Source organism: Pseudopipra pipra, chromosome 16 (genome assembly GCF_036250125.1).
Source record: "Pseudopipra pipra isolate bDixPip1 chromosome 16, bDixPip1.hap1, whole genome shotgun sequence".
In the NCBI taxonomy this organism is placed as follows: domain Eukaryota; kingdom Metazoa; phylum Chordata; class Aves; order Passeriformes; family Pipridae; genus Pseudopipra; species Pseudopipra pipra.
Window position 1 is genome coordinate 1,556,050 of NC_087564.1, and position 27,867 is coordinate 1,583,916.

General features: G+C 51.1%; 1 protein-coding gene across 6 annotated transcripts; it reads right to left on the reverse strand.

The window, feature by feature from the left end:
* UBN1 (ubinuclein 1) lies at positions 1 to 27,206 on the reverse strand. 6 transcript variants are annotated; one of them, XM_064672519.1, is made up of 18 exons: positions 27,122 to 27,206; positions 26,313 to 26,734; positions 24,586 to 24,672; positions 23,614 to 23,709; positions 22,936 to 23,070; positions 22,384 to 22,487; positions 20,832 to 21,270; positions 17,373 to 17,443; positions 15,246 to 15,375; positions 14,893 to 15,011; positions 14,305 to 14,433; positions 13,300 to 13,443; positions 10,411 to 10,461; positions 9,309 to 9,351; positions 7,782 to 8,999; positions 5,716 to 5,968; positions 5,330 to 5,419; positions 1 to 2,339 (listed from the first exon to the last, which is right to left on the reverse strand). In XM_064672519.1, exons 2-18 carry the CDS (start codon positions 26,550 to 26,552, stop codon positions 2,287 to 2,289), a joined length of 3,402 nt encoding a protein of 1,133 aa, XP_064528589.1. In that variant the 5' UTR covers positions 26,553 to 26,734; positions 27,122 to 27,206; the 3' UTR covers positions 1 to 2,286. The 6 variants fall into 6 exon arrangements, with proteins under 6 accessions (XP_064528589.1, XP_064528593.1, XP_064528591.1 ...); XM_064672523.1 differs by lacking the exon at positions 13,300 to 13,443; XM_064672521.1 differs by lacking the exon at positions 10,411 to 10,461.
* Positions 27,207 to 27,867: the final 661 nt, after the last annotated feature.

Sequence of the window (27,867 nt, forward strand, 5' to 3'; positions counted from 1 at the left end):
TTTTGGAAAGTTTGAAACAATTTATTCAGTTGTTCTGTACAAGATTAACAGTTTTCATACCACCCCCACCATCTTCAGCAAGACAGTCCCAACTCACACAAAAAAAAAATAGAATAGTAAACCACAGCTCTTACACCCAAAAGGAACTGCCATTCCCAGTAAGTGCCATGGGAGCCTTTCCTCCCCATCCCATCACGCTGCAAGGCCTCGCCCAGGCAGAGATGCCAGACTGGCTCCCCCTCAGCTGCAGGGTCTCTGCGTGGTCCTGCCTTGCTGCAGCTCTGCTCCACACCATTCACTCACTCATTATAGCACGTAAAGAAAAAATATCCGGCAGAATTCCCACCAAATAAACATTTCCCTGAGGCAAGAGGCTTTGCTAAATTCCTAGAAGGAGGGCGTTCTGCTCCGGCCACACTTCCCAGCAGGAGCGTTCAAGTGAAAGCAGAGAGGGAGGAGAACCAGTACCTCGAGTCACTCGCTGAGACCCTCAGTCCTGCAAGTGCCCCAATGCTCCTTCAGCTCCCAGGGGAAGCTGAAGGTGCAAAGTACCTCTCAGGATCAACGGGAACCACGTGACATCCACTGCTCAGAGTCCACCAACAACTGCTGGGCTTCCTTCCAACAACACAAGTTCTGTCTTTGGCTCTTTTGCTACAACCCAGGTATTTGCTGTAAACAGACTGGAAATCTGAGCTGAAGTATTTTTTTAAATACAATTCATTGATCTTGGGAAATTGGGTATCAGCTCAAACTGAAAACAGTCTCTCTTGGATCTTCATAAAACAGGGAAAACTGAAGTAGAGATTTGCTGGTATACTCGGGGTCCTTCCCCAAAGCTCAAGGAGGAAGCTGCAAGCTTTTGCCTGAAATACCAGTAAATTCTACATGGATCAGCATGATTCCAGCGTGGCTGTGGGGGCCTGAGAGAAGGCAGAGCAGGGGAGAGCAGGAAATCAAACCTCAGGAAGCTCAGGTGGAACCACAACCTGCATGGTCTGAAAGGGGGGGCTCAGGGGAAGTATTTAGGTCTAAAAGTTAAAAATATAACAAGAAAAGATACCCCCCAGTTGTAGCTGGTCCCTGTTCCTGCAGCTGTGCTGGGCACATGATCCTAGTGCAGAAATCATGGAGGAGAGCAATCTTTTCCTCTGGAATTCCTTTGATTAGTAGTGACCTTGGTTCATCTCCATCATTCCCTCTGCCCACCAGAGAGATCCCAACCCACGACCCTAGGAAAGAATGGCTTTAGGGGAGGGCCTGGAACCCGCCTGCACATACTGGGATGAGAACTGGTGCTCTTGCTGGATGTGGGACTGTGCTCAGTCACCAGGACACCACTGAAGTCCAGACAGTGCAGCTTTGTTTCTTTTTTTGATGTGCAACCATAAAAAGCTCTATTAAATAAACCAGAATACATTTTAAATACAGAATGATTAAAAAAGGGTTGAGGAGCACACGAAATAGGGCTGAAATGTGTGTCACTAGTCCATTCTTGCTCCACCATAAAAGGCACTGGAATTATGTCTTCCGATCCATGTGACATGCCGAGAAGTGTCCCATCCAATCCAATGCATTCGATGGTAATGAGGATAAAACTGAGCAGGAAAAAAGCATCCCTTCAGATGGAAAAAAATCCAGAAACTCAAAAGAAGTAGAATTCTCAAAGTCCATGACAGCATCTAAAAATGTCTCTCTAAATCCTCGAGGGGAACATCAGGTGGTTCCTTGGATTCACCACACAGGAAAATGTTAAGTCCTCCAATTAACTGTAGCACAGTTTTATAGTACAATTGGGAAGTTCCTCAAATGTCTTTGGGAAAGCACTGGCAGTGCTAGAATTACCCAAGTAAATCCAAAGCAGAAGAAAGAAGCACCTTTCATACCCTCCACGGGGAGACCAAGGAGGTAACTGGACTTGGAGGTACTTGGCAGCTGCAGACACAGGCGGGTGGGGATCACGGGAAACACCCGAGTGTCCCTGCGTGTTCCAGCTCCTGCCAGTGCCAGGGAATGCGTGAAGGGCAGCAGCAATAAAACAGTGCTACAAAATGCTTCTCTCATCAGGGCGTGGCTCAAGGTGGCCCCTCGTGCAGGGCTCAGCTCTGGAAGCCTCCAAGCACCAACGAGCTCCTCATCGCAGTTCAGTCTCTCCAGTTGTCGTACGAAAAAAAGAAACAGAAGACCAAAGAAAAGAAATGAAAAGACACAGCTGGTATCCAAAGTCCATGACCTGTCCCTCTTGGTTTTATCCCATGGGTGCTCTCGCTCCCCTCCTGGCAGGCGTCACAACTTGCGCTGCTGTGCATTGGACCCTTTGCCATGAAGCTGAGAAGCATCTGAAAGAGAGTAAAACCAAGTGGGAAGAGGGTTTGGCATCACCCCCATGGAGCTGGGACAGCCAAGCCTCTCTGCAAAGAGAGAAAGACCTACTCTGCCCTTGCAGCACCAAGGAGTGAGAGGGAAGAGGATGTCATTGGAGACATCTCCCGACTGGGAGCAGCCCAGGCTCTGAGTGAGGGACATGGGGAGCACTGAGGGTCTCCTGTGGCCTCCCCCAAAAAGCACCAAGGCCCAGATCCCAATTGCTGGGGGACTTGTCGGCCTATGTCCTTCTCTAAAGCCACTCTGGCACATCTACCCAATCCAGGAAACCAGAAATACATGGCAGGGCTGCCTTGCACCTAAAGGTGGTTGGAAATAACCCATTAGTGCACCTTTGCTGTTGGAATCACAGAACCACTAAGGTGGGCAAAGACCTCCAAGATCATCAAGTCCAACCCAATCCCCACCTTGTCACCCAGCCCACAGCACTGAATGCCATGTCCTGTGATTTCTTGAACACTTCCAGGGATGGGGACTCCACCACCTCCCTCGGCGGCCCCTTCCAATGCCTGACCACCCTTTCCACGAAGAAATTCCTCCTGATGTCCAACCCCAACCTCCCCTGGCACAGCTTGAGGCCATTTCCTCTTGTCCTGTTACCTCGGAGAGGAGATCAACTCCCCCCTTGCTACAACCTCCTGTCAGGGTGGACTTTAGGCTCTTTATGAATGAATTAATTATTTAATTGGGTGCTTTTTTAATGAAGGCTTTAGGTGCCCACTGATAGCGACAGGAACCACAGGAATGCAACCACTGATGGAACAGAAGGGAGGGGGTGTGGAGGCAAAAGAGTAAAAACATTGAAGAGAGAAAAAGGAAGGAACTTCAGGAAGCAGAAGTTTTCCAGGGGCAATTAAAACTCCAATCAGACCAGGATGAACATCTCAGGCAGTACTGAGATGTGCAGTTAAGCAGCAGAGGCACCGAGCAGCACAGCAACAGCCCCTTCTCCAGGACAAGGAAAAGCTCATTCCATGCAAGAGCTCAGCCCAGCATGTCCCGTTTCTGCAGCGAGAGGCAGAACCAGCCCCAGCCCCAGAACAGCACAAAGGCACCTCCACCAGCAACAGCAGCACTGACAGCACACAGGCAAGCACTGGATGCTCCTTGCTCAGAGGTTTGTGGATGAACACCGGTATAAAAGCACTTTCATTAAGACATCAGCATTTGCAGCAAACTCCTCCACACCAGAGTCCTCTCAGCTTTCACACACAGCAATACAGCTGTGGCCAGATGTTCATACAGCCAACCACAGCTTGTGCCACAGCACACATTAATTCATTGTAAGGTTATGGGGGGTCACTTAAATATCTACTGTGTTCTACAGAACACCAAGGTTGGGAATATTCTCAGAGATGGCAGCACTAGGCTCAGCCTCTAATCTTTATGTGAAAACACCAAGCGAGAAAGCAAGTCCTTGCTGAAGTTGTATCCGTGGTCAGTTTTCCTTCACTCATTCCCAGTGACCTTTTGTCTGCTCACAGCTCCTGGCACTGCATCCTGCTGTAGAGTCCATCAAAAATTCTTGTTATAACCCCTATAAGCAACAGTGAAGGAACCACTCTAAATTCCCTCAACTAATGGGGCAAAGAACTCTTCCTCAGTGACACAGAACACATTCCACAACCCACGTTCAAATCACAAACACTCATCTCACTCTCAGTAATGTGAATTTACAAACAGGAAGGAAGGGTTGTCACACCAGTGATCACCACTAGAGCCTTCTTCAACTCCACCACACTGGAGTGGCACAACAACCCACCTCAAACTTCAGGAAAAGAAGCAAAGACAACCAATTCTTTGCATTTTCAGTGCACAACACACTCTTCTTTCTTCAGCAAACAAACACCACGCTCAGCAGTCAAGGGCATTTTATTCCATGACTGCTCCAGGAGGCCACAGGTGGCCTGACAGCCATAGGATTAGGCAAACACCCACTCCTAAATCAGGCTCAGTTGCCCAGGAAGACAATCCCAGCAGGAGCAGGTAGTAAGAGACTGAACTGCACTGAAGTGCTAAAGAATACGACTGGGAAGGCAGAAATAGCAATTACCAGTGGGATAAGCAACTCCCCAGAGCAGGTAAGCCCGACCTGCTGGCCCTGACTTTCAATTTTCCTTACTACTCTCCTTCTTTGGAAAACTCTTGTTTTATGCATCACTTCTGCAGGCATCAGCTGGGGCAGGAACAGGCTCAACTGCCAGATCATCATGTTGTCACCAGCAAGTCTCTGCATTTACACTACAAACTTGTCGTGAAGGAGATGCCAATTAGCTCAGAGCACAGACACAAGACATTCTGGTCTGACACATCTTATGTAGGTCACCAGGAACAAAACTCCACAAAGCCGGAATATTCATTCCAGGGCAGTCCTGGCAGGCTGTGCACAAACAGGCACAGCTTTTATCCTGGCAGGATAATTCTGAGTATCTCCAGGAACCAACATTTGCTATAAACACTAAGGGCTCATCATTCCAGAAATCACAGAATCATGGAATGGTTTGGGGTGGAAGGGACTGTAAAGCTCATTTTGTTCCACCCCCTTCCCTGGGCAGGGACACCTTCCTCTATCCCAGGTTGCTCCAAGCCCCATCCAACCTGGCCTTGGACACTTCCAGGAATGGGGCATCCACAGCTTCTCTGGGCAACCTGTGCCAGGGCTTCACCACTCTCACAGGGAAGAATTTCTCCCTAAGCACAGAGTCATGGAATGGTTTGTGTTGGAAGGGACATTAAAGATCATCTAGTCCAACACCCTGCCATGGGCAGGAACACCTTCCACCAGACCCCTCTGGTCTGACCCCCTCTGTGCCTCAGGGAGGCTGAGGCTTTAGCAACAACCCCACCAGCTGGAAAACACAGACAAGCTTGGTTTGAGCCCTGAAGGAAGGACCTGCTGATAGAGGACGACTCACGAGGCAGAAGACAAACACTGACAAGTTACCTGGCAAACTCTGTGGTAAATGAGTGGACAGGGCAGAGTGTGGGAGTGGCGCTGCATGGTGGGGGCTGGAGTGCAAACCAGCCAGAAGACCTAGAGAGAAAAACAAAGAAAGGAGAGGGAAAAAGGAACAAATACACATCGAAGGCAGAAACAAGCAGAGGAGCTGCAGCAATTAGCTTAGAGCTACTGGGACTTCTGGGCTAGCTCTAGGGACGTGCTCAAGGTTCTCCAAATGTAACTGCTGGGGATGTAAAAGCAGGGACTACAGCACGAAGCAACAGCCAGAGAGATGGGTGGGTCTGCAGCGGGTCAGCAGAGCAGAGCACGGCAGTTGTGATCTGCCAGCACAGGCACGGGGAACACGAGTGTGCCCAGGGGATACTCACTGTGCCCAAGGCCGTGGTGGAAGGTCCCTGGAGCAGGTCCCGTGACTATGGCATCCTTTGACACTCCTGCTTTTGGGGAGGAGTCGGAGCTGAAGGAGATGACATGGAGAGGGAAGGAATGAATAGGAGAGATAATACCTAACGGGGTGGAGCTCAGGGCAGCCGGCAGCTTTGGGTTGCTCGACTTGTAGGATGGAGCCAGTACACTTAGGGAGGAAGAACTGGTTAGCAGCACAGCTCCACTAGTTCCTTTCTGAAAAGCAATGGAAAAGGTCAGTCAGGAGTGGGAAAACCAAGGCAGAGCATTATTCATTCTTATAAATCTGCAAAAAATGAGAGTGCTCAAGAATCCCTCCTCACAAGGAGCACCCTCCCAGTCAGGGCCCAAGAGCTGCCAACATCTGAGGCCATCAGGACGTGCCCAGGACACTGGCAATCCAGCTCTTCTAAGTGTGGCCACACTGGATTTGCCTCCATTACTTCCTTGCTCTGGAACTGTGCAGAGAAAAAGCTTCCACACTACCAGTGCTTCCACACTGCATTCCAGGGGGGATGCTTCCTACTCCATTTTGGCAGCACATCACTCCTGACAACTCAAGGCACCAAGGTTTGGCACCCAAGGCACCCAGGAGTGTTATCTGGGATCTCTCCCATGGAGACAGGTAGCACTGGGAATGCTTCCCAGTAACAGAAAACACACAGGGGCTGAGCAGGACATGGTTTCCAGGCCCATTTAAATACACTTATTGAATTGTCCAGCTCTTCCCACATGCCCAAAGGAAGGCAGGGATGAGCAGCCAACTACAAATGAATACAACACCATTAGGAACTATTACTTTTTTCCTATAGATAAAAATTAAGGGCCTTATATTATTAAGTAATACAATATTATAATAATTAAAGTCTGCATAGGTAACCTGGGAGTCCCTTATGAGATACTGTATCCCAACAAACTCAGACCCTGAATTCCTCAGTGTGCCACTGAACTCCATTCCAAAAACATCACTTCAGCAGCTTTAGAAATAACTGGGAAGGAACAGAAAGTGGGCAGAGATAAGCACCAAAGCAGGTGGGGAGGCATTTGGAGCTTAGAGCTCAGAATCAGAGCCCACTGCAAGACAGACAGAGGGGTTGGAATGAGTCCAGGGAAGGGAACAGAGCTGGGGAAGGGGCTGGAGCACCAGGAGTGGCTGAGGGAGCTGGGGGGGCTCAGCCTGGAGCAAAGGAGGCTCAGGGGGGACCTTCTGGCTCTGCAACTCCCTGACAGGAGGGGGGAGCCGGGGGGAGGTCGGGCTCTGCTCCCAGGGAACAAGGGACAGGAGGAGAAGGAATGGTCTCAAGTTGTGCCAGAGAAGGTTTAAATGGATATTGAAAAAATTCCTTCATGGAAAGGGTGGTCAGGCACTGGCACAGCTGCCCAGGGTATGGTGGAGTCCCTATCCCTGGAGGAACTTAAAAGCCACGTGGATGTGGCACTTGGGGACACAGTCTAGTGGTTGGCAGTGCTGGGGGATGGTTGGACTCGATCTTGGAGGGCTTTTCCAACCTTAATGACCCCAGGATCCTATCACCACAGGTTATGTATGAGCCAGTTGTTAAAAAAGTGGCAATAATACTAAAATGACTTGCAATAACTTAAGGGAGGCCAAGTTTGTAGATGTAACTAATAACAAATTGATGATTATACTTTTAGTTCACGCAATGACTTTTAGCTCTTGTGTTAAACTACTTTACTGCACTTTCTCTTAATCCAAATGGGAGCCCTACTGTCCCCATAACTCCCAAATCCAAGGCAGGAACATGACACACCCTGTGCAAAAACTGCAGTTTGGAAGGTACCAAAGAATTCTGCTTAGTTGTTCTTTTAAGCTGAAAATGACAGCTTGAACTGGGGAGTGCAAGCCCCTGGCAAAGGCCGCGACTTCCAAGCTAAGCAACTGAAATCCAGACAGTCATCCAAGAACTTCAGGAAATGCTTTAGAAATCTCCCCTATGGCAGGTCTGAACACAGCAGGAGCTGGCCAGCCCCAGGCCATGTTTTCTCCTGGCTGGCACAGCCCCCTTACCGGCACAGAGGTAGAGGCTGCGGTGCTGCTGACCACCGCTGGCTTCAGGGACGAGGTCAGCAGCTTGGCCACCCCCTGGGTGCCCCCGCTGGAATCTCCGTTGGAGCCCCCGGGAGGTGCCACCAGAGTGAGCTTCTGGGACACAGGAGGCTTCTTCAGCGCGGAGCTGGAGGCCGGGCGGGCGGACACACCCGGGGCAGGGGCTGGGCCGGGCAGCAGCGCCCCAGAGGAGCTGCCCTGGTTTGCAGAAGCTCCAGAGGAGGAGCTGCTGGAAGAAGCCCCGTGCTTGGAGAGGGACCCAGCAACAAAAGGCGATTTGTAGGATTGTCCTGAAGAGCCGGAGCCGCTCGAGTGCTTCCCGCTGTAGCTGAGAGATGCTGAGGATGAGCCCTGGCTCTTGTGGGAGCCGCTGGGGGTTGGAGCACTGCCTGGTGACGCAGAGGAATGGAAGCTCTGAGCTTTGGTTGATGACTTGACCTGCTGGAGGAGGGAGCGCTGGGGCAGGGGCGAGGAGGACTTGGGGTTCTGCAGTTTGACAAAGGGAGCTGGGGAGGTGAAGGTTTTCTGGAGCTGAGTGCTGGGGTGAAACACCTTCACCTGGGAGCCGGGCACCGGCGCGGGGGCCTGGGGGCCGTGGCTGGGCCGCATCAGGCTGTGGTGCTTCTGCTTAGCCTGGTGGGCATCAGCAAGGATTTTGCTGGGGGAGGCTTGGCAGGAATGCTCTTTGTAATTAGAGTTCTCTGTCTTCTTGTCTTGAGAAGACTGGCCCAACGCCAGGGCCTGCTCAGCCAGGAAATTTAGAGGAGACTGGAGGGAACCAGAGGAAGATGTAGGGGAAGGGCTGGACTTTGGAAATGTCCTCTTCTCCTCTGAGGATGCAAGAGTTGGGATCTTCTCTGGTGGAGCTTTTGGAGGTGCAGGAAGAGTAAAGTCAGGGCTCCCTCCCGCTCTGCTGTTCAGCACAGCCAGTTCCTTAGAGACTGCTTCCAGGGAGGAGGTGGGATTGTGAATTAGGTCCTCATCCAAGGAGTCATCCTTGAAGGTAGCAGGAGTGCCACTGCTGGCTGCCTGGGCTGTCCCAAGGGACAAGAGTTCTCTGGTTTGGGCAGTGATGCCCAGAGCTCCTCCCTGGGGCTCTGAAGACATGGCCGAGGTGCTGCTCGAGTGCACTGAAGGAACAGACACCGACAGCTTTTTATCTGCCTTGCAGGAGGATTCCTGGAACAAAATCACAAGAGAAGGCACAGTCAGAACAGAGACAGGGTTTACTGCTGAAAAGGGAAGGGAAGGTTCCCACTTTGGGGATGAAAGGCAGAATACACGTTCTGTGCCTGTTGACCTCCCTCCCAGCTGCCACTGCCATCAGTTTTAGCTGCTGTTCTACTTGTTTGTTGAACCCCCATACTGAGTAAAGCCATTTCACAGTACCTAATGTACAGACACGAGGCTCAAACACAGGATTTGAGATGGCAGTCATTTGACTCTTGGCATATGCCAACCACGAGAACCAGAAAACACAGAACTCACCTTCACTTTCACCTTAGTAGGAGCCATAACTTTCTTCTTCGCCCTGTTTTGAGGGAGACAAAAGAAACACAACTCACTGAATGCCCATAGGGAAGGATCCAAGGAGGGAGAACACCTGGGCCCTGTTAGTGATGATCCACTGAGCCTTTTGCCAAGACCCAAGGGAACAGAGGCAGCATCTCGGGTTGCTAGGATTCAAAACCACATGATATCTGGTTGCTGCTCTAGGAAGCCCCAACTCCCACACAAGGGATGAATTAGGAAGTGGAGCAGAGTCTTGGAGTGGCAGCAGAGCAATGAAACACTCACAGGCACGTCCTGCACCACCACTGCTGCCCTCACTACAGCAACACCCCGAGAGAGACTGGCACAGACACTGTTGTGGAGAAGGTACACAGTTATTTTAGGTTCCCAGAAGAAGTCAAGGATGCAAAAGCATCTGCCAAATCCACAGAGAATAGACCATTTGGCCTGGTCAGATGCAATCTCTGGTACAAGACATCCCTGAGCTGCTGGAATGATTGGCTGAGGGAAGGATGACTCTACACTCCATTTCATACTCTTCCTCACACTTCCCCTCGCTCATCCAACGCCAAGAACAGGATTGTGTGTCAAAAAGACATGAGCCTAAATCCGTGGCATCATCTATTATCCACTGCCAGCAAGATCCATGAGACCCTTTGGCATTAAAGCCCCTGTCCAACTGGATATTTGGGTTTTGCCACCCACTTTCACTGGTTTGAGCTCCTTTAACCAGGCAACAAGAAAGAGGGAATCCAGACTGCAGGAAGAACCAACTGAACAGGCAGCAACAATCCCAGTGCTACCATCACACTCCGTGACACCTCCATCTGCCAACCAGGGCCTGGCACAGAGGCTGCTGAACAAGGCCAGGAGGCAGCCTGGCTTCAAAGGCTAAAGCACCTCAGGAAGGTGGAGCTGGGAGATGTCACACACAAACTGCTCTCCCTAGACCTCCCCAAACGAAGCAGTGCTGAACTATCTGTGGGGAGCCAAGCTCAGGTGCTCCTGCATGATCCACCCAGGCCCCAGGGAACGGACTGCACCAGTTCTCACTCCAAAGGAATGCTGGGATACTCACAGGACTGATGTGAGGTGTCCGTGTACACGCCTGCTCTCCTTAAACAGTGTCCTAAGAAGGGAAGAGAGCAATGAGAAGTGATATCCAGCAAGACCCAGTAGAGCAGCTGGGATCACTGGAGACAGAGCTGCTCAGTACAGCAGGGGACTTAGTGATTACATCACAGAGAGCAAATATATTCATCCCTTTTCCAGGAAGATCCTCCTGAACTCCCAACACAATTCCCTCTCGGGGGAGCTACGCTTGTAGGCGCTGGAAAGGCCATTAAGGCAGTTGTTGGACAGCAACTAAGGAAAAGGCTCTGCCAGTTTAAAAATCCAACTGGAGAGGCAGAACCACCACTCAAGCGGGTTGCTACTGCTCACAGATCATCCAAGAGCTCTTCACCAACTTCCAGGGAGAAAGGTTCCCTTCCCCTGCCTCACACAGCAAGAAGGGTGAGAAGCCTTCACTTTGTGTCTGTGTTGCCAGCAAAGAGCTGAGGGGAGTTCTTACATCAGCACAGACTGATGAACAGCTGACTGAGCACAACTGAGACTGAGCTTCCTCCCAACCCTGCACTCCTGAGGCTCAGGAAACCAGAATCTCACGTGAGTCCTATTTCGCCCAAACCAGCTGCCCTCAGCTGCATTCTCACATAAGTTATAAACACACCTTCAGTACTGGAATGGAATACAATTCCTGTCTGATATTAACAGATTTTTGTCATCCTTTTTCTTTAAAAAGCAAGCTTATTTTAACCTCATATTCCATTAATCCTCTCTGAGTGTTAACAGAGGAAACAGACTCATGGCAGGGCCTCTCTAAAATCTTACACAAAATTGCTACTCTGTCCACCTTCAAGTTCCTCTTAAAGATGAGCTTCTGTGATCATGAAGACAGTGAATCAAGCTGACTTATTCAGAAAACTGTTACAGTTCTAGAGTCACCAATTGCCCCCTTCTGTGTGGCTGTCACTCCATCCTCTGTCTTTAAACCACAAAGTCACAGAATATCTCAAGTTGAAAGGGACCCAGAGAGATCATCAAGTCCAACTCCAAGTCCCAGCAGGAGAAACCACTGTCCTTGAGCCATTGGAAAGCAACCAGAAAATCCACTTTTACTGAGTCATTCTGTAGTTAACTCCACTGGAAGAGCCTCCTACACCGAGTCTTGGGTGAACACCTGCATGCCTGACAACAGTTTCACTGACAAACAAGGGGTGAAAGATTTTATTTTCCTTTTATTCAATGAAAAGAGATTTTAAAACTTGGAAAACTAAGACCTGATAATATCCTCATTAACTAAGTAGGAATCTTCACCCACCTCCTAATGCCTTGTTTCAGCTCCTGTACCACCACACTACAACCATGCACAGTCCTGTGCTTCATGTGCACAATCAACTGCAATAAACAGCCATGGACTTTTCCAAGTGGATCTGTGCTGTGCTACTCATACTTACTGCTCTTAAGAGCTGGTACCTACTTCCTTTATCCCCCAGGAAACCCAAAAAGCAAATGCAGCAGAGAGAAGACAGCACTGCCCAGGTCGTTAAATGCAAAGAGACAGAGACCATGGAATGGCTTGGGCTGGGAGGAACCTTAAAGATTCCAGCAGTAAAACTGTTCAGCTGTCCTTTCTTTAAAAGCATTGAGCAAAACAAAGCAGGACAGGAGATGATGACAGTGCCAGAAAATGACTCTCTGCCATTTGTGTGGCTCTCTGCCACTGCCAGCTCAATGGCAGGGATGGTGGAGGGTGGGAAGGAGCAGGAAACAGCAGTGAGGACCCCAGAAAGGGTAAAGAAACCACACCAAGTTCCTATTTACACTGCTGACTCCCTGATAAGCCCCTAAAACTTTCTGCTTTGCCTTCTTTTGGGAATACTCCAGGGAAGACTTCCCAAAATGCCTGAAAAATGTATCCTTTGTGATTACAAAGTGATCCTTTGGAATACAGAGTCAAGAAAGCACAGCCAGGCCAGTCAGCCTCATCTCAGTGCCAGCTCTACCTGCCAGTGGCATCCATCAGAGGTCAAAACAAGGCCAAAGCTACTCACTGTTGTAACTTACAACCTGACCTGCACTCTCAGCAAGTTTGGGGGTGATGTGAAAAGGGAGGAGGGGGGAGAATATGCTGGAGGGCAGGGCTGCCATTCACAGGGCCTTTCCCAGGCTGGATAAAGGGGCCAACACAAACCTTGTGAAGGTCAAGGAAGACCAGCACAAAGTCCTGCAGCTGAGATGGGACAACCCCAGGCAGCACCATGGGGCACCCAGGAAAGGGTCTGGGGGTCCTGGTGGGCAAGTTGAGCCACTGCTGCAAAGGTGTCCTGGCAAACTGTACCCTGGAGGTGTGAGCACTCCCCTTGTTTAGCACCTGTGAGGGCACATCTGGACACAGCATCCCATTTCAGGGTCCCCACACTACAAGAGAGATGTTAATAAACTGGAGCCATCCCAAGGAACATGTGACAGCCAAAGAGAGGTGGAGGGAACTGGGTTGGCTCAGCTTGGAAAAGGAGAAGCCCGAGGAGGAATCTAACAGCACTTTTCCACTGCCTAAAGAGTAGTAGGGACAGGGAGACATGGAGAAGACAGAGACAGACCTTTCTCAAAGGTGCACAGTAAAGAGCAAAAAGAGGGAGTATTCAGTTCAGTGCAAAAAGGGGAATTCTGATTGGAAATAAAGAGAAAAGATTTCATGAAGAGTGATTAAGGACTGGAACAGGAGCCCAGAGATGCTGTGGTGATCTCCATCCTTGGAGATCCCCAAAACTCCACAGGCCAAGGCCCTGAGCACTCTGACCTAACTCTGAATCCAGCCACTCCTGAGCAGGGGTAAAACTAACGACCTTCCCAGGTCCCTTAGGACAAGGAATCCCTGCAGCACAACTTGATTCTTGCTCACCTGGCCTGCATCCAGCCTTTTGGCCAAAGGGGCTTCACCTCTCCTTCTAGGAAGGTCTTCACATAATCCTCTAGAGACTGAGCTTTATTCTTGTCAAGGTCATAACCATCCAACTTAATCTTCACCAAGTGGCAAAGCAGCTCCCTGAAGAACAGGAAGATTTCAAATACAGTTACGCAGATTAACTTTTCCCACTTGGAGCTCGTTCTCTTTATCCAGGGTTGGATAAATACACCAAGACACACCTGGCCCTGCACAACACCTTCCTAAAACAACTGACCCTGCACTGCCTTCCCAAGAAAGGGGAAGGGAAAGGCTCCTTGCTCTGTCTATGCACACACATTGATCCACCAGGGAGAAAAGTCTTGTTCCCCCTTCCCATTTTATTCTCCTGAAACAGCAAATTTCTCCTGAGGCAGCAAATCAGTGCCAGAATCACTGGCACCATTAACAACCACAGAACTGAACCTCCCAGCAAGGAGAAGGCAGGAAGAGAAGTTGGCTTTGCCCTAAACCAATCAGCACCTCAATTTGTTCCAGAGTAAGACGAAAAAGACAGCAGGATTGATTCTCCTTTTACTCTTTGTCATGTCCCCTCCTCCAAACACTCCCTTCTCTGTCAGACCCTGGTGCCAGGCAGCAATCCCCTACAGCTTTAACTGCTTCCACAACCACAACCTGGTTGCACTAAGAGTCTTGGCTGCAGGATTTCAGCAATTCAGCTGAGTTCCTTCTGTTCCCAAAGATCCCTCACTCTCTTTTGGACTCTGCACAGTCTTAGCACCTCTCTCAGAGTTGGTCTGTGCCTGGAATCAGCTTCAGGGTGACATTTATTAAATGCAATAGTGGCTTCCATAAATAGCACCGTGTGCCACAAACCTCCAGGCTGATTGTTCTTACAGGTGATCAGCTCTGAAAACAAGATACAGATGCCAAAACGCTTCACTTCCAACTGCAAACAGTAAGACAAGTCAAGGGTTTGCTTAATATCTAAACTATTCAGACCTGATTTCATCATTCCATTGGAATTTCTTCCGCGGCCCCGCGACGCGCTTCCCTCCCTTCTCTTCATCCTCCTCATCGTCAGAACAAACTCGATCTCGCTGCTCCTTGTCCTTTTCCTCCTCCAGCATCCTAAAATGGAGACAGAAAATGTGGGAGTCAAGAGGCTCAAGGAGAGGATTAAATATGTCTGACCAGCACTGGTCAGAGGTCCCAGCAGTCAGCGATCTCTGGCTTAGGGTGCAAGATGAGCTGAGGGCTCAAGGTTAGGAAATCTCCCAATATTTTGTAACAGAGACCATGGGACTAATCCAGCCTGGCTGTTCCCAGGCTGCCATGTTCTCAAAGACACGCCTGCACACGTGGAACACTTCTGTCAAGCTCTGGTCCCATCAGTGCTGCTGTAGCTGGCACTGCCACAGACAGCACAGAGAACATACACAGCTTAATTAGGCCAACCAATGCCCATCAGCAATTTTTGCCTACAGAACAAAAAGAGGAGGTAAATAAACTTCAGGAGAGCAGCCTTCAGGCCACAGGGAGCCTGCTGGAAAAAGCTACAGGTGCAGAAGGAGCAAACAAGGAGCTTACTTGGCAAACTTGGCCTGAGTGTGGGCTTGGCACTCCTCCTGGTACTTGGCAACCTGCTCTGGCATGGCCCTGCCAATGGCTTCCTTGAGCTTCTGCAGGGGCTCCCTCAACCGGCCGCCCTAGAGCAAGCACAGAACACACTGAGGCTCCACTGGGCTGCTCCAGCCACGACCCCCAAACCTGGCAGGGCCAGCCCTGGCCAGGCCTGAACACACCCCTGTGCCTGAGCCGTGCTCAGGGCAGGACACCACCAGGTCAGGGGACAGCAGCTGAGCCCTGGAGCTCAGGGATAACACACACACACACACAGACACACACACACAGGAGACAGGGCTGTGCTGCCCATCCCTCACCTGCTCATAGAGATAAAGCTTCCGGGCCCTCTTGACCAGCGTGTCCTTGCTGCAGGGGAAGAAGGCAGCCAGGTGTGCATACACCCCTGACCTCACCTGGCTGCTCAGCTCCCGGGTCTGCAGCTCTATGCTGAGGGAAAAAACAAACACAGTGTTCACCAGGAATCTGGCAGGGATTCCCTAAGCAACATCCATAACACTCTGAGGCAACCCAGGGAGCTGGGAGAGAGGGACATGGGACAAGCCAAACTGCATGGAGGCTCGTTATGTTCTAGAATCAACAGACTCAGGCATTTTATCCCAAGCTGTACCTTTCACTCTGGTCTCAGAGCAGCTGGAAAAGGAACAACAGGATGTCAGCATTCTCACTTGTCCTGCAGCTCTCCCTGGCAGCTGAAGTGAAGGAGTGTCAGGCAATGTGCAGAACTACACACTGGTTATGTCAGGTGCTATGGCAGTTTAATTCAGGACAATATGGAATCAAACCCCATCCCTTGGGTTTCAATTTACTTCCCAGAGACTAGATTAGAGAGGTCAGTGTGTGCCAAACCCATCTACACAGTTACACATAACTTGAGAGACTGGCTTTTTAAGCCACTTCTCAGTGTCAATAATAAATGTAAAAGAAACCCAGCTGATTCACCATTCCCATCATCATCATCATCACAGGATGGTTTGGGTTGGAACCACCTCATCCCACCCCTTGCCATGGGCAGGGACACCTTCCACTATCCCAGGTTGCTCCAAGCCCTGTCCAACCTGGCCTTGGACACTTCCAGGGATGGGGCAGCCACAGCTTCTCTGGCCAACCTGTGCCAGGGCCTCACCACCATCACAGGGAAGAATTTCTAATATAAATCTCTCCCCTTTTAGTTTATAACCATTTCCCCTTGTCCTATCACTATCTGCCTGTGTAAAAAGTCACTCTGCCTCTCTTTTAAGCTACCTTTAGGTATTGAAAGGCCAGAAGAAGTTCTCCCTAGAGCTCTTCTCCAGGTGAACCCCCCCAGCTGTCCCAGCCTGGCTCCAGAGCAGAGGGGCTCCAGCCCTTGGAACATCTCCGTGGCCTCCTCTGGACTCTCTCCAACAGCTCCACGTCCTTGTGCTGTTGGTTCCCCCATATCCTGAGGCAGCTCTGCAGGGGGGTCTCACCTGAGGGGGCAGAGGGGCAGAATCCCCCCTCCCCTGCTGCCCACGCTGTGGGATCAGCCCAGGGCACGGGGAGTTTCTGGGTCCCAGCACACACAGCCAGGGCATGTCCAGCCCCTCACCCACCAGCACCCCCAGATCCTTCTCCCAGGGCTGCTCTCAATGAGTTCTCTCAGCTTATATTCATGTCTGGGATTGTCCTGACCCCAATATTACAGCAAAGTCATACAAACCCATCTAAACCTCCTGTGACTGTGGCTGAAGTGATCAGTTTGACATCAGACCAGGGCTGTGTGCAGCCAGCACTGGAATGCTGGAAGGTGGGAATCGCCCCTCGAAATGAGAGGGCAACACAGTCCCAGACCTCCCTCCAGCAGTTCACTGCAAGTGCCTTGATAAACCTTAATGAAATTAAAGCCTGTGTGTTAGTATTATTACACTGATCACAAAGCCCTGTGCACTCAGCAGCCTTCTCCAGGCACCTGCAGAAGAATGAAGCCATTATCTATCTACCAGCAGCTGCCTGAGCAACACTGGCATTCTGTAATTTGGGGCCTCAAAAACACAGAGCAGGAATGGAGCTCCCCCAGCCTGCCCAGAGAGCCAGAACACAGAAGCCTTATCCCAGTTATAAAATATTCCATATTGCATATAACTTACATAGCAAAGAACATGGCTGATATTTCTGACAGGGAAAAATCTGCTGTTCTTGCATCCAGCTACACTCGCAAGTCAAGTGACCAAATTCAGGCACACAAATATCAAGCATCATCTTGAGAACAGGAAGCCTGGATATATCCCCTCCAACATTCTCCTACCTCAGCATATTTCAGCTGAAAGCCATTTCCAAGTGGTTTTCCTGTCTTCCTAGGCATGTTCTGCCTGGAAGACCTGTACAAGGACAAGATCTCCTGCTAAACCTGCTCCTGAATTTACCAAAATTCTCCTTTCCCACCCTTCCATGCTGGCAGCACTTACTCCAGTATGATGTTGTTGATATCCTGAGTGAAGAATCTCTGTTTGCCTTCTCCCTCGGCAGCCCTGGCAGCCTGGAAGTTGGTAAATAAAACAAGTCAGCAGCAGTTCACAGATGGCACAAGCAACTGAGTGTTTTCTAAACCACCACAGAAACGATGCAAAACAAAGCACAGTTTTATTCCATACACTCTGCACCACCCAAAAGCTGCCACAACTGACAGGAGAAGGGAGATCGTGCCCTGTCCTCTCACAACTCCCCAGTTCAAGTCCGACCCTGACCTGGTAACACCAGGTCCTACCACAGACCTTCCCATTCTGGATTCTCCCCTCTAGATGCACTGGATTTACTACTCTGGAGTGAAGGTTCCTCCTTTTAATGGGACAAAGGAGATGGCTTGGGAGCAACTGGCTTCTTTAGCAAACTTCCCATGGGAAGAACAACAGTTTCAGGGCATGGCTTTAACTTCACAGCAGAGCTGTTGGATTGAGCAATGTGAGCACAGAGCTTGTCCCTGGAACAGGAAAAATCATCCTAAGCACATTTAATGAGGGGTGACAGGACTCATCACCAGGTTTTCTAGATCAATCTGGAAACTAAGCCAAGAAACCAACAGAAAGAGTCAGAGCCACAGGGGATGTGTTATTCCCAGTTAACACCATGGAAACAACAAGAAAAAGTCCTGGTCAGGAAGCTTCCTGAGCTATGACTGCAGCTCACACAGTGCTGCCCAAAAAAATCACACCCATGAAAAATATGTCCAGCAGGAAAATAATTCCAAGAGATGAATGAGATAGTAGCAAATTGCCAAGAGATTTCAGTCTCTTCTGAGTGGAGATATAAACAAAACTGGGATTCATCACGAGGCACCACATCCAGAAAGTGAAAAGGAGACCAGGAGAGGGCATGATTTTGAAATCCCCTGATTTGCCATTCCAAGGTTGGCAAACAATTAATTTATGCCCAGAAGGTGCACATTCCTCTCTGCCAGCAGCAGGTCACAGACAGCTGGTGATACCAAAGGAAAAGGCTCAATGCTAAGGAGAATCTTCAACAGGAAAACTATCTTAGGAAGAGAAGAGAGAGTTAAAGTGGAATCAGTTCAAATAGAAGAGGAAATGCCTGGAAGCTCCATTTAACTCAGGAGATGCTCCCACCTGCTGGGAAGAGACTTGGCTCTCAGACAGAGGTACAGCACCTCTTCATTCCCACCTGCAACACAGTCCACATCCCAAAATCCCAACTGACACAGAGATTGTTAAATCTTATCTCTTCCTTGGTTTCTTTTCCTAACATACACAGTCCAGCAACAGAAAATCTAAGCAGGAAAATGTAGCTAATCAGCTATTGTACTGTCTTGAAACACAATAACAATTAACCTGATATCATGGGAGCCTCCAAAATATTCTCCTTTAACTCAGATATATTTAGAAAGAGCTGTTTTGGCACTGTCTGAAATAGAAACATCCATGAAGAGCCTGTTCTTATTATCAGCTGTGGCAATACTTTCTTCAGTTCCTCCCTCCCCTCTATCTGCTCACCCCCACTGTGTAATTTCTCAGCAGAACAGTTCTCTAACAGCAGCTTATCTTCAGTAACAGGAGTTATTCAATATCTCTTACTTAGTAAGAGGTGCTCTAAACTGATGTGCCCCAGAAGGCAAAACATACACCACTACAGAGGTCCAAGAGCAAGTTTATGACTTAAAATCAACGTTCAAAAACACATCAGTAGCAGGAGCAAAACATCTCAGCACTTTTTGACGGGCTGGTGGTGTCAGCCCTCACACCAGAGAAGCCCCACAAATCTGAAAGCACACTCTGACACGCCAGGAGAGGGATCCCTGACCAGCACACAGTGTTTTCCTTCTCCAAAACAGACTGGAGCACCTCAAAGCACAGCACATTTGGGAGAAGATGAGTCCCACAGGAGTCCAGCTGCGGGAGGAACTACTGGTGAAAAGACAGAGGATCACCTTTCTAGAAATTAATATATTCCACTCCTTAAATGGTACCTCAACCTCAAAATGGTAAGGTGGGTAAAGGACTCCAATTGCCAGTGGAGCAGCTTCAATGTGGGAGATGTCAAATGGTGCCCTGTGAAGGCATCAGCCTGTGTGTGACATGGGAAACAGCTTCAGCAAACCCTCAAGCCCCATCTACAGGGCTTTCCAGGCCTTCTCATGCTGTAGAACTGGTGATGCTTTCCAGCTGCATCCTCTTATTTTACCTACAGAGCACTGTGCACCACTTTGCTCTCCTGAGCAGCACAGCACATTAAAGATATTATGGTGGAATTTGTCCTTGTCATGGTTTAACCCCAGCCTGCAACTCAGCCCCACAGAGTCACTCACTTCCCTTTCAAGGGATGGGGGAAAGAACCAGAAGGGCAAAAGTGAGAAAACTCATGGGTTTATCTAAAGAGTTTATAGGGAAAGCAAAAGCCACGTAAGCAAAGCAAAACAAGGAATTCATTCCCCCTTGCCCTCAGCAGGCAGGTTTTCAGCCATCCCCACGAGAGCAGGGCTACATCACATGTAGCAGTGACCTGGGAAAACAAACATTCCCCCTCCTCCTTCCCCCAGCTCTGTACACTGAGCATGACCCCATGTTTCTGGGATATCCCTGTGCTCAGTTGGGATCAGCTGTCCTGGCTGTGTCCCCTCCCAGCGCCTTGGGCACCCCCAGCCCCCTCGCTGGCAGTGCTGGGTGAGGAGCAGCACTGTGTAAGCACTCACTGCTCAGCAATAATAAAAACATCCCTGGGTTATCAACACTGTTTTCAGCAAAAATCCAAACCAGCCCCATACAGAATCACAGAATGTGCTGAGTTGGAAGAGACCCACAAGGACCATCAAGTCCAATCCTGTTCCTGTTCAGGACCATCCCCACCATGTGCCTAAGAGGATCATCCAAATGCTCCTTGAGCTCTGTCAGCCTTGGTGCTGTGCCCACTGCCCTGGGGAGCCTGTTCAGTGCCCCACCACCTTGTGGAGGAAAACCCTTTTCTAATATCCAGCCTAAAGCTCCCCTGCCACAATTCAGGCCATTCCCTCAAGTCCTGTCACTGGTTCCCACAGAGAAGAGATCAGTGCCTGCCCACCAGCTACCACGGAGAAAATTAACTCCACCTCAGCCCAAAACAGTCCTCCAGCCCCACTAGTGCACATTTAGGTTCATTCATGTTAAACTGACTTTGGAAAGTACCTCTTGCATCTGGTCCATACTTTGCCAAGAGAGATAAAGAAGGAATCCTGACAGGTGTGGTACATTCAGTAGACAACAAAGCCCAGACTTTGACACCCCCTGACATCTGGGCCTTCAAGAAAGTACCTTAGAGTGTGACCCCAGTGGCACTGCAAAACTGCCCCAGTGGAATGTTCTCTGTCCCTGCCACACAAACCCAGCAGAGCTGTCCCCTCTCCAATGACCAGCAGTGCCAGTGTCCCCTCCCTGCCATACCTGAGCCAGCTCTTTGATGCGTTTCTCCAGCGGGGCTGGGAGGCCCTCAGGGAGGGATGGCTGCTGCTTGAAATCCTGCTCCAAGCCTGTGCCACCAGGATCGCTCCCATCCTCCACATCAGGGAAGGGGCTGCCCTCTGGGGACTCGCTGAGGAGCCTCTCCAGGTCCAGGTCACTCAGGGAGTCCATGGCTGTGGCTGCCTGGAGCAGGTCGGTGTCACTGGCGTGGCCGAAGAGCGAGAGCAGAGGGTCCGGCATCGCCTCGGCCTCCCTCGGGCCCGCAGGGTCTGCTGGGGAAGGAGCCACCACTTTCTGCTCTTCATCTTTTTTCTTCTGAGCATCCTTCTCCTTCTGAAACTTCTTCAGCATCTCCTTGACACTGAGAGCTCCAGAGTATTTTTTCTTCTTCTTCTCCTTACTTGCATTTAATGCTGTGAAGCTGCAAACAAAGTATGGAGGAGGAAAGGGAACTGAACACAAGACCAAGGAGCAGAATGATACCTTCACCCCATTTCACCAATTCCCTGGAAAGTCTTAGCCCCTTAACCAGTTGCATCAGGAAAAGTGTTCTACAGCCTCTTAAGGTCATGCTGCCTGTTCAGCTCTGAGAAGGGAAGGCTGCCCTGCCTCACTGCAGAGAGGTGCTGGGGTTTAAACCACCTCCACCAAAAATAAACTTTTATTTAGATACATGTATTATTCCAGCAGGGAAGACTGGGAAATGCACGAGCCACTAGTGCAGAGGAAACTGAAGCAAGAGAGAATTTCGTGAAGCTTTTTGCTTATTAAGACCAGGAGAGCAAATTCCTTTTCCTTGCTCGCTATGAAAGAATCGCACCCTGGAGGTACCATGTCACACATGGTTTGCTGTAGCCCAAAAGCAGATCCATGCAGGGAAAAAGAAATCACAAAGAATAGTTACAGGAAGAAGGAAAAGAAACAGGAGGAAAATGCAGGAAAATAGTCAAAAGCAACATACAGACAATGAAACAGAAAGGCTGGGCAGACAAAAGCAAGGGCAGAGCAACAGCACAAGATGACTTAGAACAAAATGAAAACTCACTCATTTTACAGCCCAAAAGCTGCAAAAAAGCTGAGCACTCATCCAAGAAATACTTTGGGCAGGAGTACAAATGCCCAGCAACAGCAGCAACACAGTCTTCTAACCTCTCCCTCCCTGCCAGCCTGGCACTTGTATGGCCCCGAGTCCAAGCCCTTCCCACCTGCCTTTCCTCTCACAACTTTTTCCCAACAGTTGTTGTCTTTCTCTCCACTCTCAGTATCTGTTCCCATCTTCAGTATCTAAACAGACTCCATCAAACATCAACACTGCAGCCAGCTGTGCCTGTCTGTGCTTGGATACTCCTGCTGTGGAGCTGTGCTCCTTCCCTGATCATCACCTGCCTTTCTTTCCCACTTTGGAAGCAATGGGGGTTTTCCTGCCAGGGTTTGTGCAAAGTGCATTCAGGCCACCCCACACTGCCACAGGTCCTACTGAGCCACCCTGAAGCAAGGTGTCAAGCAGCAAGAATTCCCTCCTCCGCCTCCTTACCCAGCTTTTGGAAACTTGGACTTTTTGGATTTCTTTTCCTTGTCGTAAGAATCATCTTTTTTCTTCTTCTTCATTTTTTCACCTCCATCTTTCAACTTCCGCTTCTGCAGAGGGTTAAAGCCAAGTCACAATCAGAGTCTCCCACAACGCTACCAGCACTCCCAGTGACACTCTGGGACCTTTCCCAAGAATTTCAAAACACTGGACACATTAACCCAACCCCCCTACATCTGTCACCACAGTTCTGGCACACGTTGCCTTTGACAGCACACCCAGCTTCTACTCTTCACCACCACCATGCCAAGTGACTTCCAGGGTGACAGGGAGCTGCTGTCACCTCTGCTCCAGGAACCAGGCAACTCCACCAGAGTTTCATCCATGCCACACCAGACATGCTTCATTTTACTATGAAATATAGGGACACAATGGGATTTCAAGTGCTCATCCCTATTTTGCACACACCAAGTCACAAATCTCTCCCAGTCTGAATGTCAACACACTCATGCAGCGAGCTCTAACAGAGGAAATAATTGAGAAAGCTGCCCTGCTGACCTTGGGACACTTCTTCTTCTTCTCTTTGACATAGTCATCTTCAGACTCAGATGCCTGACGGAACTGCAGCGTCCCTGAGTTGATGTAAAACCCTCCATACTTCGTAGTAAGAGAAGCGGGAACAAGCTCATCGTACTGGAAACAACAGAGAACAGTTTATTGGCACTGTAAGTTTTGTTACTTTATCCCATAGCTGAACTGTTTGGAAAATGGAGTGGGATTCATAGAATCACAGAATATCCTGAGTTGGAATGGACTCACAGGGATCATCAGTCCAACTCCTGACCCTGCCCAGGACACTCCAACAACCCCACCCTGTCCCTCAGAGCGTTGTCCAAACGCTCCTGGAGCTCTGGCAGCCTCGGTGCTGTGCCCACTGCCCTGGGGAGCCTGGTCAGTGCCCAACCACCCTCAAGGGGAAGAACCATTCCCTGATATCCAGCCTAACCCTCCCCTGACTCAGCTTCATGCCATTCCCTCAAATCCTGTCACTGCTCATGAGAGTGAAGAGATGGTGCTCCCCCAAGACCCGACAAGGCTGTGGAATGCTCACCAGCATCCTCCTGCCCCAGAACCTCTCATTCCTCAGTGCTGGCACACTCCTGGCTGATCCTGAGGTGCCAACCCAGCACCCAGGCTGTCCCTTTTCCCCACCCTCACACCCACCCCAGCACTCACGGCTTCAGAGTTATCGATGAAGGAGTCGGACTCGTCGTAGCCGTACCCCATATCAATCAGGTCCTGAATCCGGTCCTTCCTGCGTCTCTTCCCCCCCTAAACAAGCAAAGACTGACATTGTGATCATCTCCCTTTTGCAGCTACCACAGGGACAGCCCCAATACAGGACACAGACACTGGTTCCAGGACAGGAAAGAGAATGAGCTGCAGCAGAACCAAGCCAGGGTTAACACATCCCGCTGGACTCTCAGGATGTGGTAAATCCAGTTTTAGGCTTTTCCATACAGAATCAAAACAGTGCAGCCAAATTAAACAAATCACTGCCTGCCAAGCTGACTTATTGCCAGCAGGCTTCATGCTGAACTGGGTCTGCACCCCTTCAACATTCCTGCCAGGGCTCTTCCCTATGGATTGCTCTTCCATAGCTGCTACCCAGTGAGTACAGACTGGGTACTGCAGGCACCACACACACACAGAGTGTGTTAGGGTGACCCATGGGTCAAACCTGGATCACGAGACAACGTACAACTCGCTACTCAAAAGTGCCAGTTGTAAAACACAACGTGGTTTTATTGCAAAGGTGAGAGGAAGAACAGAAAGAAACAGGGAAGGCAGCACTGCCCTGAGGGCAGTGGATTCACCACAGCCCTGTGCTCACAGACCTGGCAGATTCCATCCTGCCACAGCAACAAGGCCTAGAAACGAATTTTTGCTCAAGGAAATTAAATTTTATCAATTACAGTAAGTGATTTGCCACTCACTTTAATTCATGTCATTCGCTTTAATCAGGCACATCTGACTTAAGAACGAATCTGAACTATTTTTGCAGCCCTGAGACAGAAAAGGAACATAAAAACCAGCACGTGCCAGCCAGGATAAAGGACTGGGGGAGAAAAGGAACCTGAGAGCCAGGAGCATTAACCAGTACTGCCCACCCACAGGAATAACAGCAGAGAAAGAACAAACACCTACATATTTTTCTTCAAACTTCCTTGCAAGAGCCTCCACTTTATGTCTTTCCTTTTCCTCATCATTAAAAGGATCAGTTGGGTCTTTCTTCTGTAAAAATAAAAGACACAAAACCATCAGAATCAATGCTGCTACCAAAACACCATGAATTAAACCCATCCTGACTGGAACACCAGCCAAATCAGCCTTTGGGACAGGCTTTGGTACAGTGCTGTGCCATGTCTTCCTCAGGAACATGGATGGGGGATCACAACCCTCAGAGTGTTTGGAGATGGCACCAAGCTGTGTGCAGTGGTTGACTCACCTGAAGGGTGGGATGGGACATCCAGAGGGACCTGGACAGGCTGGAGAAGTGGGACCATGGGAACCTCATGAGTCCTGGGAGAAGGATCTGGGGGTGCTGGTGGGTGAGGGGCTGGACATGCCCTGGCTGTGTGTGCTGGGACCCAGAAACCCCCCGTGCCCTGGGCTGATCCCACAGCGTGGGCAGCAGGGGAGGGGGGATTCTGCCCCCTCAGGTGAGACTCCACCTGCAGAGCTGCCACCAGATATGGGGGAACCAACAAAGGAAGGACATGGAGCTGTTGGAGAGAGTCCAGAGGAGGCCATGGAGATGCTCCAAGGGCTGGAGCCCCTCTGCTCTGGAGCCAGGCTGGGACAGCTGGGGGTGTTCACCTGGAGAAGAGAAGGCTCCAGGGAGACCTGAGAGCCCCTTCCAGGGCCTAAAGGGGCTCCAGATGAGCTGGAGAGGGACTTGGGACAAGGGCCTGGAGGGACAGGCCAAGGGGGAATGGCTTTCCTCTGCCAGAGGGCAGGGTTAGATGGGATATTGGGAAGGAATTCTTCCCTGTGATGGTGGTGAGGCCCTGGCACAGGTTGCCCAGAGAAGCTGTGGCTGCCCCATCCCTGGAAGTGTCCAAGGCCAGGTTGGACGGGGCTTGGATCAACCTGGGCTAGTGGAAGGTGTCCCTGCCCAGGGCAGGGGGTGGAACGAGATGGGTTTGAAGGTCCAACACAAAACACTCTGTAATTCTGAGAGTGTCTCTGTTTTGGGTGCTCTCTCAACTAGTTCTGTACCTATCTGTTTATCCCAACTCCCAAAAAACCTCTAAAAATAAGCAGCATTAAGCCCTACCTGACTGTAATCAGTTCTGAAGAGCAGCAGTAAAAATTAGTAGAATCCAGTAAGTTTCTTTCCATAGAAAACAACTCATAATACAAAGTTTAGATTCTGCAGGAGTGTGCATGTCATTGTTTCCTGAGAAATGGCTTTTGACAGCAAAGAGAACTGTCAGGTAACACCTGAAAGCACCACATCCCCCACCCATAAGGAGATACCAAGGACTGAAGTGGGAATATTGATGTGCAGCAGAGCACAGTCCTCAAAAAGATACAGCCACATACTCCAGAAACACCCCTCCTCTGGTCCTCTTTGGAGAAGAGCAGGCCAGGTACCAAACCCCACTTCAGATCAGTCCTTTCTAAACTAAACAGGCTTTACATCCCACAGCCTGCCAGCAACACAACACCTTTCCAACACAAAATTCCAGCCAAGGCAAAGGAGTGACACAGCGTGGCCTGACAAGGAATCCTGTCTGGACATCAGTTCTCCTGCCTGTGGGATGCTCGAGTACCCTCCTCCCCCCCACAGCAAACACAGAACCAGCTCCCAAAGCAGCAACGCTGAGACAGGCACGGCGCAGGTTCCCAGAGGCCAGGAGGGCACTCACCTTGTCACCTGAGGAGCTCCCTTTGACCTTCCCCCGGCAGCTCTTGAGCAGGTCTGGGTAGAAGAACTCGGGGCAGCGCTTGTGGTCGGGCTCGAAGAGGGTCAGTGTGATCCGCACGGCCGTGGCCGTCGGCTCGGGCTCCGGGGGCTGCTCCCCGTCCTCCCTGCGGGACCTCTTGAGGAAGCTGCTGCTCAGGGGGCCGTGCAGGGTGGTGAACGACACCCTGTGGGGCTCTGTCATGGCTCTGGCCAGGGCTCACCAGCCCTCACGGCATCGTTCCCTCTGCATCGGGAAGGGCTGTCCGGCCGCACGGAGGGACCGCACCGCCGGCTGAGAATGACGGCGGGTGTTGGCAGCAGGACAAGTCCTTTGGTTTGGGAGTTTTCCTGGGAAATGACAGAGGGCTGTGCTGCCAGCGCCTGCTGCAATTGTTAGAGAGAAAGAAAGAGTAAGTCAGTCCTTGCACCAGAATTCCCTCCAGCGCTGGCAGCCTCCCATTGCCCCTCCTGTCCATCCACAGGTCTCCCTCCTCACACCACACCGCTCCATGTGTAAGGGCTGAAGGAAATCCAGCTGCCAGGCAACCAAAACGTCCCCGCCAGACGGTCTGTGACAGGGCCCAGCATCCCCGGGCACTAACACCGGCCTGGGGCTGCACCTCCCGGGGCCGGGGCTGCGCTCGGGCCGCCTGTTCTCCCGCCGCACGGAGGGCCGGACACCCCGGTGAGCGGGCCCGGGGCTGAGCGGGCCCCGTGCTGGCGGTGCCGGTGCCAGGTCGGGTCGGTGCCCCCGCCCCCCCCCTCACTCACCGCCGCTCGCGGCCGCCCCGGCCCCGCTCCAGCCCCGCGCCCGCGTCACGTGGGCGGCGCTGCCCTCGCGCCGGGGCCGCGCGCGCCGCGGCCAATCAGCGGCCGCCGCCGCGGCCACGCCTCACGCGAAGGGGCCGCCCCGGGACACGTGACCAGGAAGGACCAATCCGCGCCGCCGGCACCGCCCCGTCCCGGCAGCCCCCGCCCGGCCTGGGAGGGAGGGCCGGCAACATGGCGGCCATGGCGGCCCGGGGCCCTCGGGGAGCGGCTGAGGCACCGCCGGAGCTGAGCGGGGCCGGACCCGCTGGGCACCCGCGCCCGGCGCTGCGGGGCTGAATCGGGAGGGGTGTGAGGCGGCGGCAGCAGCGGCTGTTCAGGGCTCTCGGAGCCGCTGCCCGCGTCCCCGTCACTCACCGAGCAGCGCTCGGTGCAGCCCAATAGAAGTCGTTCGCGTGAAGCCTCTAGGAAGCCGCGTTCGTCCTCAGAGCCCCTCATGTGCCAGGAGCACTTAAACAAGCTCAGGTTTATTCCGTAGGAGGAAATACAACTTAGGGAATGTGTAACTATAAGGGGAAACAGCTGTACAGGGGATGTTGTGGACAAGGCTGGAGGCACTGGGATCCCCGGAGTGCTGTGCTGGAAGACCCCGACTGCGGGATGACAAACTCCCAGCGGACCCTGAACCAGTTTGGGACTGACTGCTCCAGCTGGGTGTGCTGGGACACGATGGGATCCATGCCAGGGTA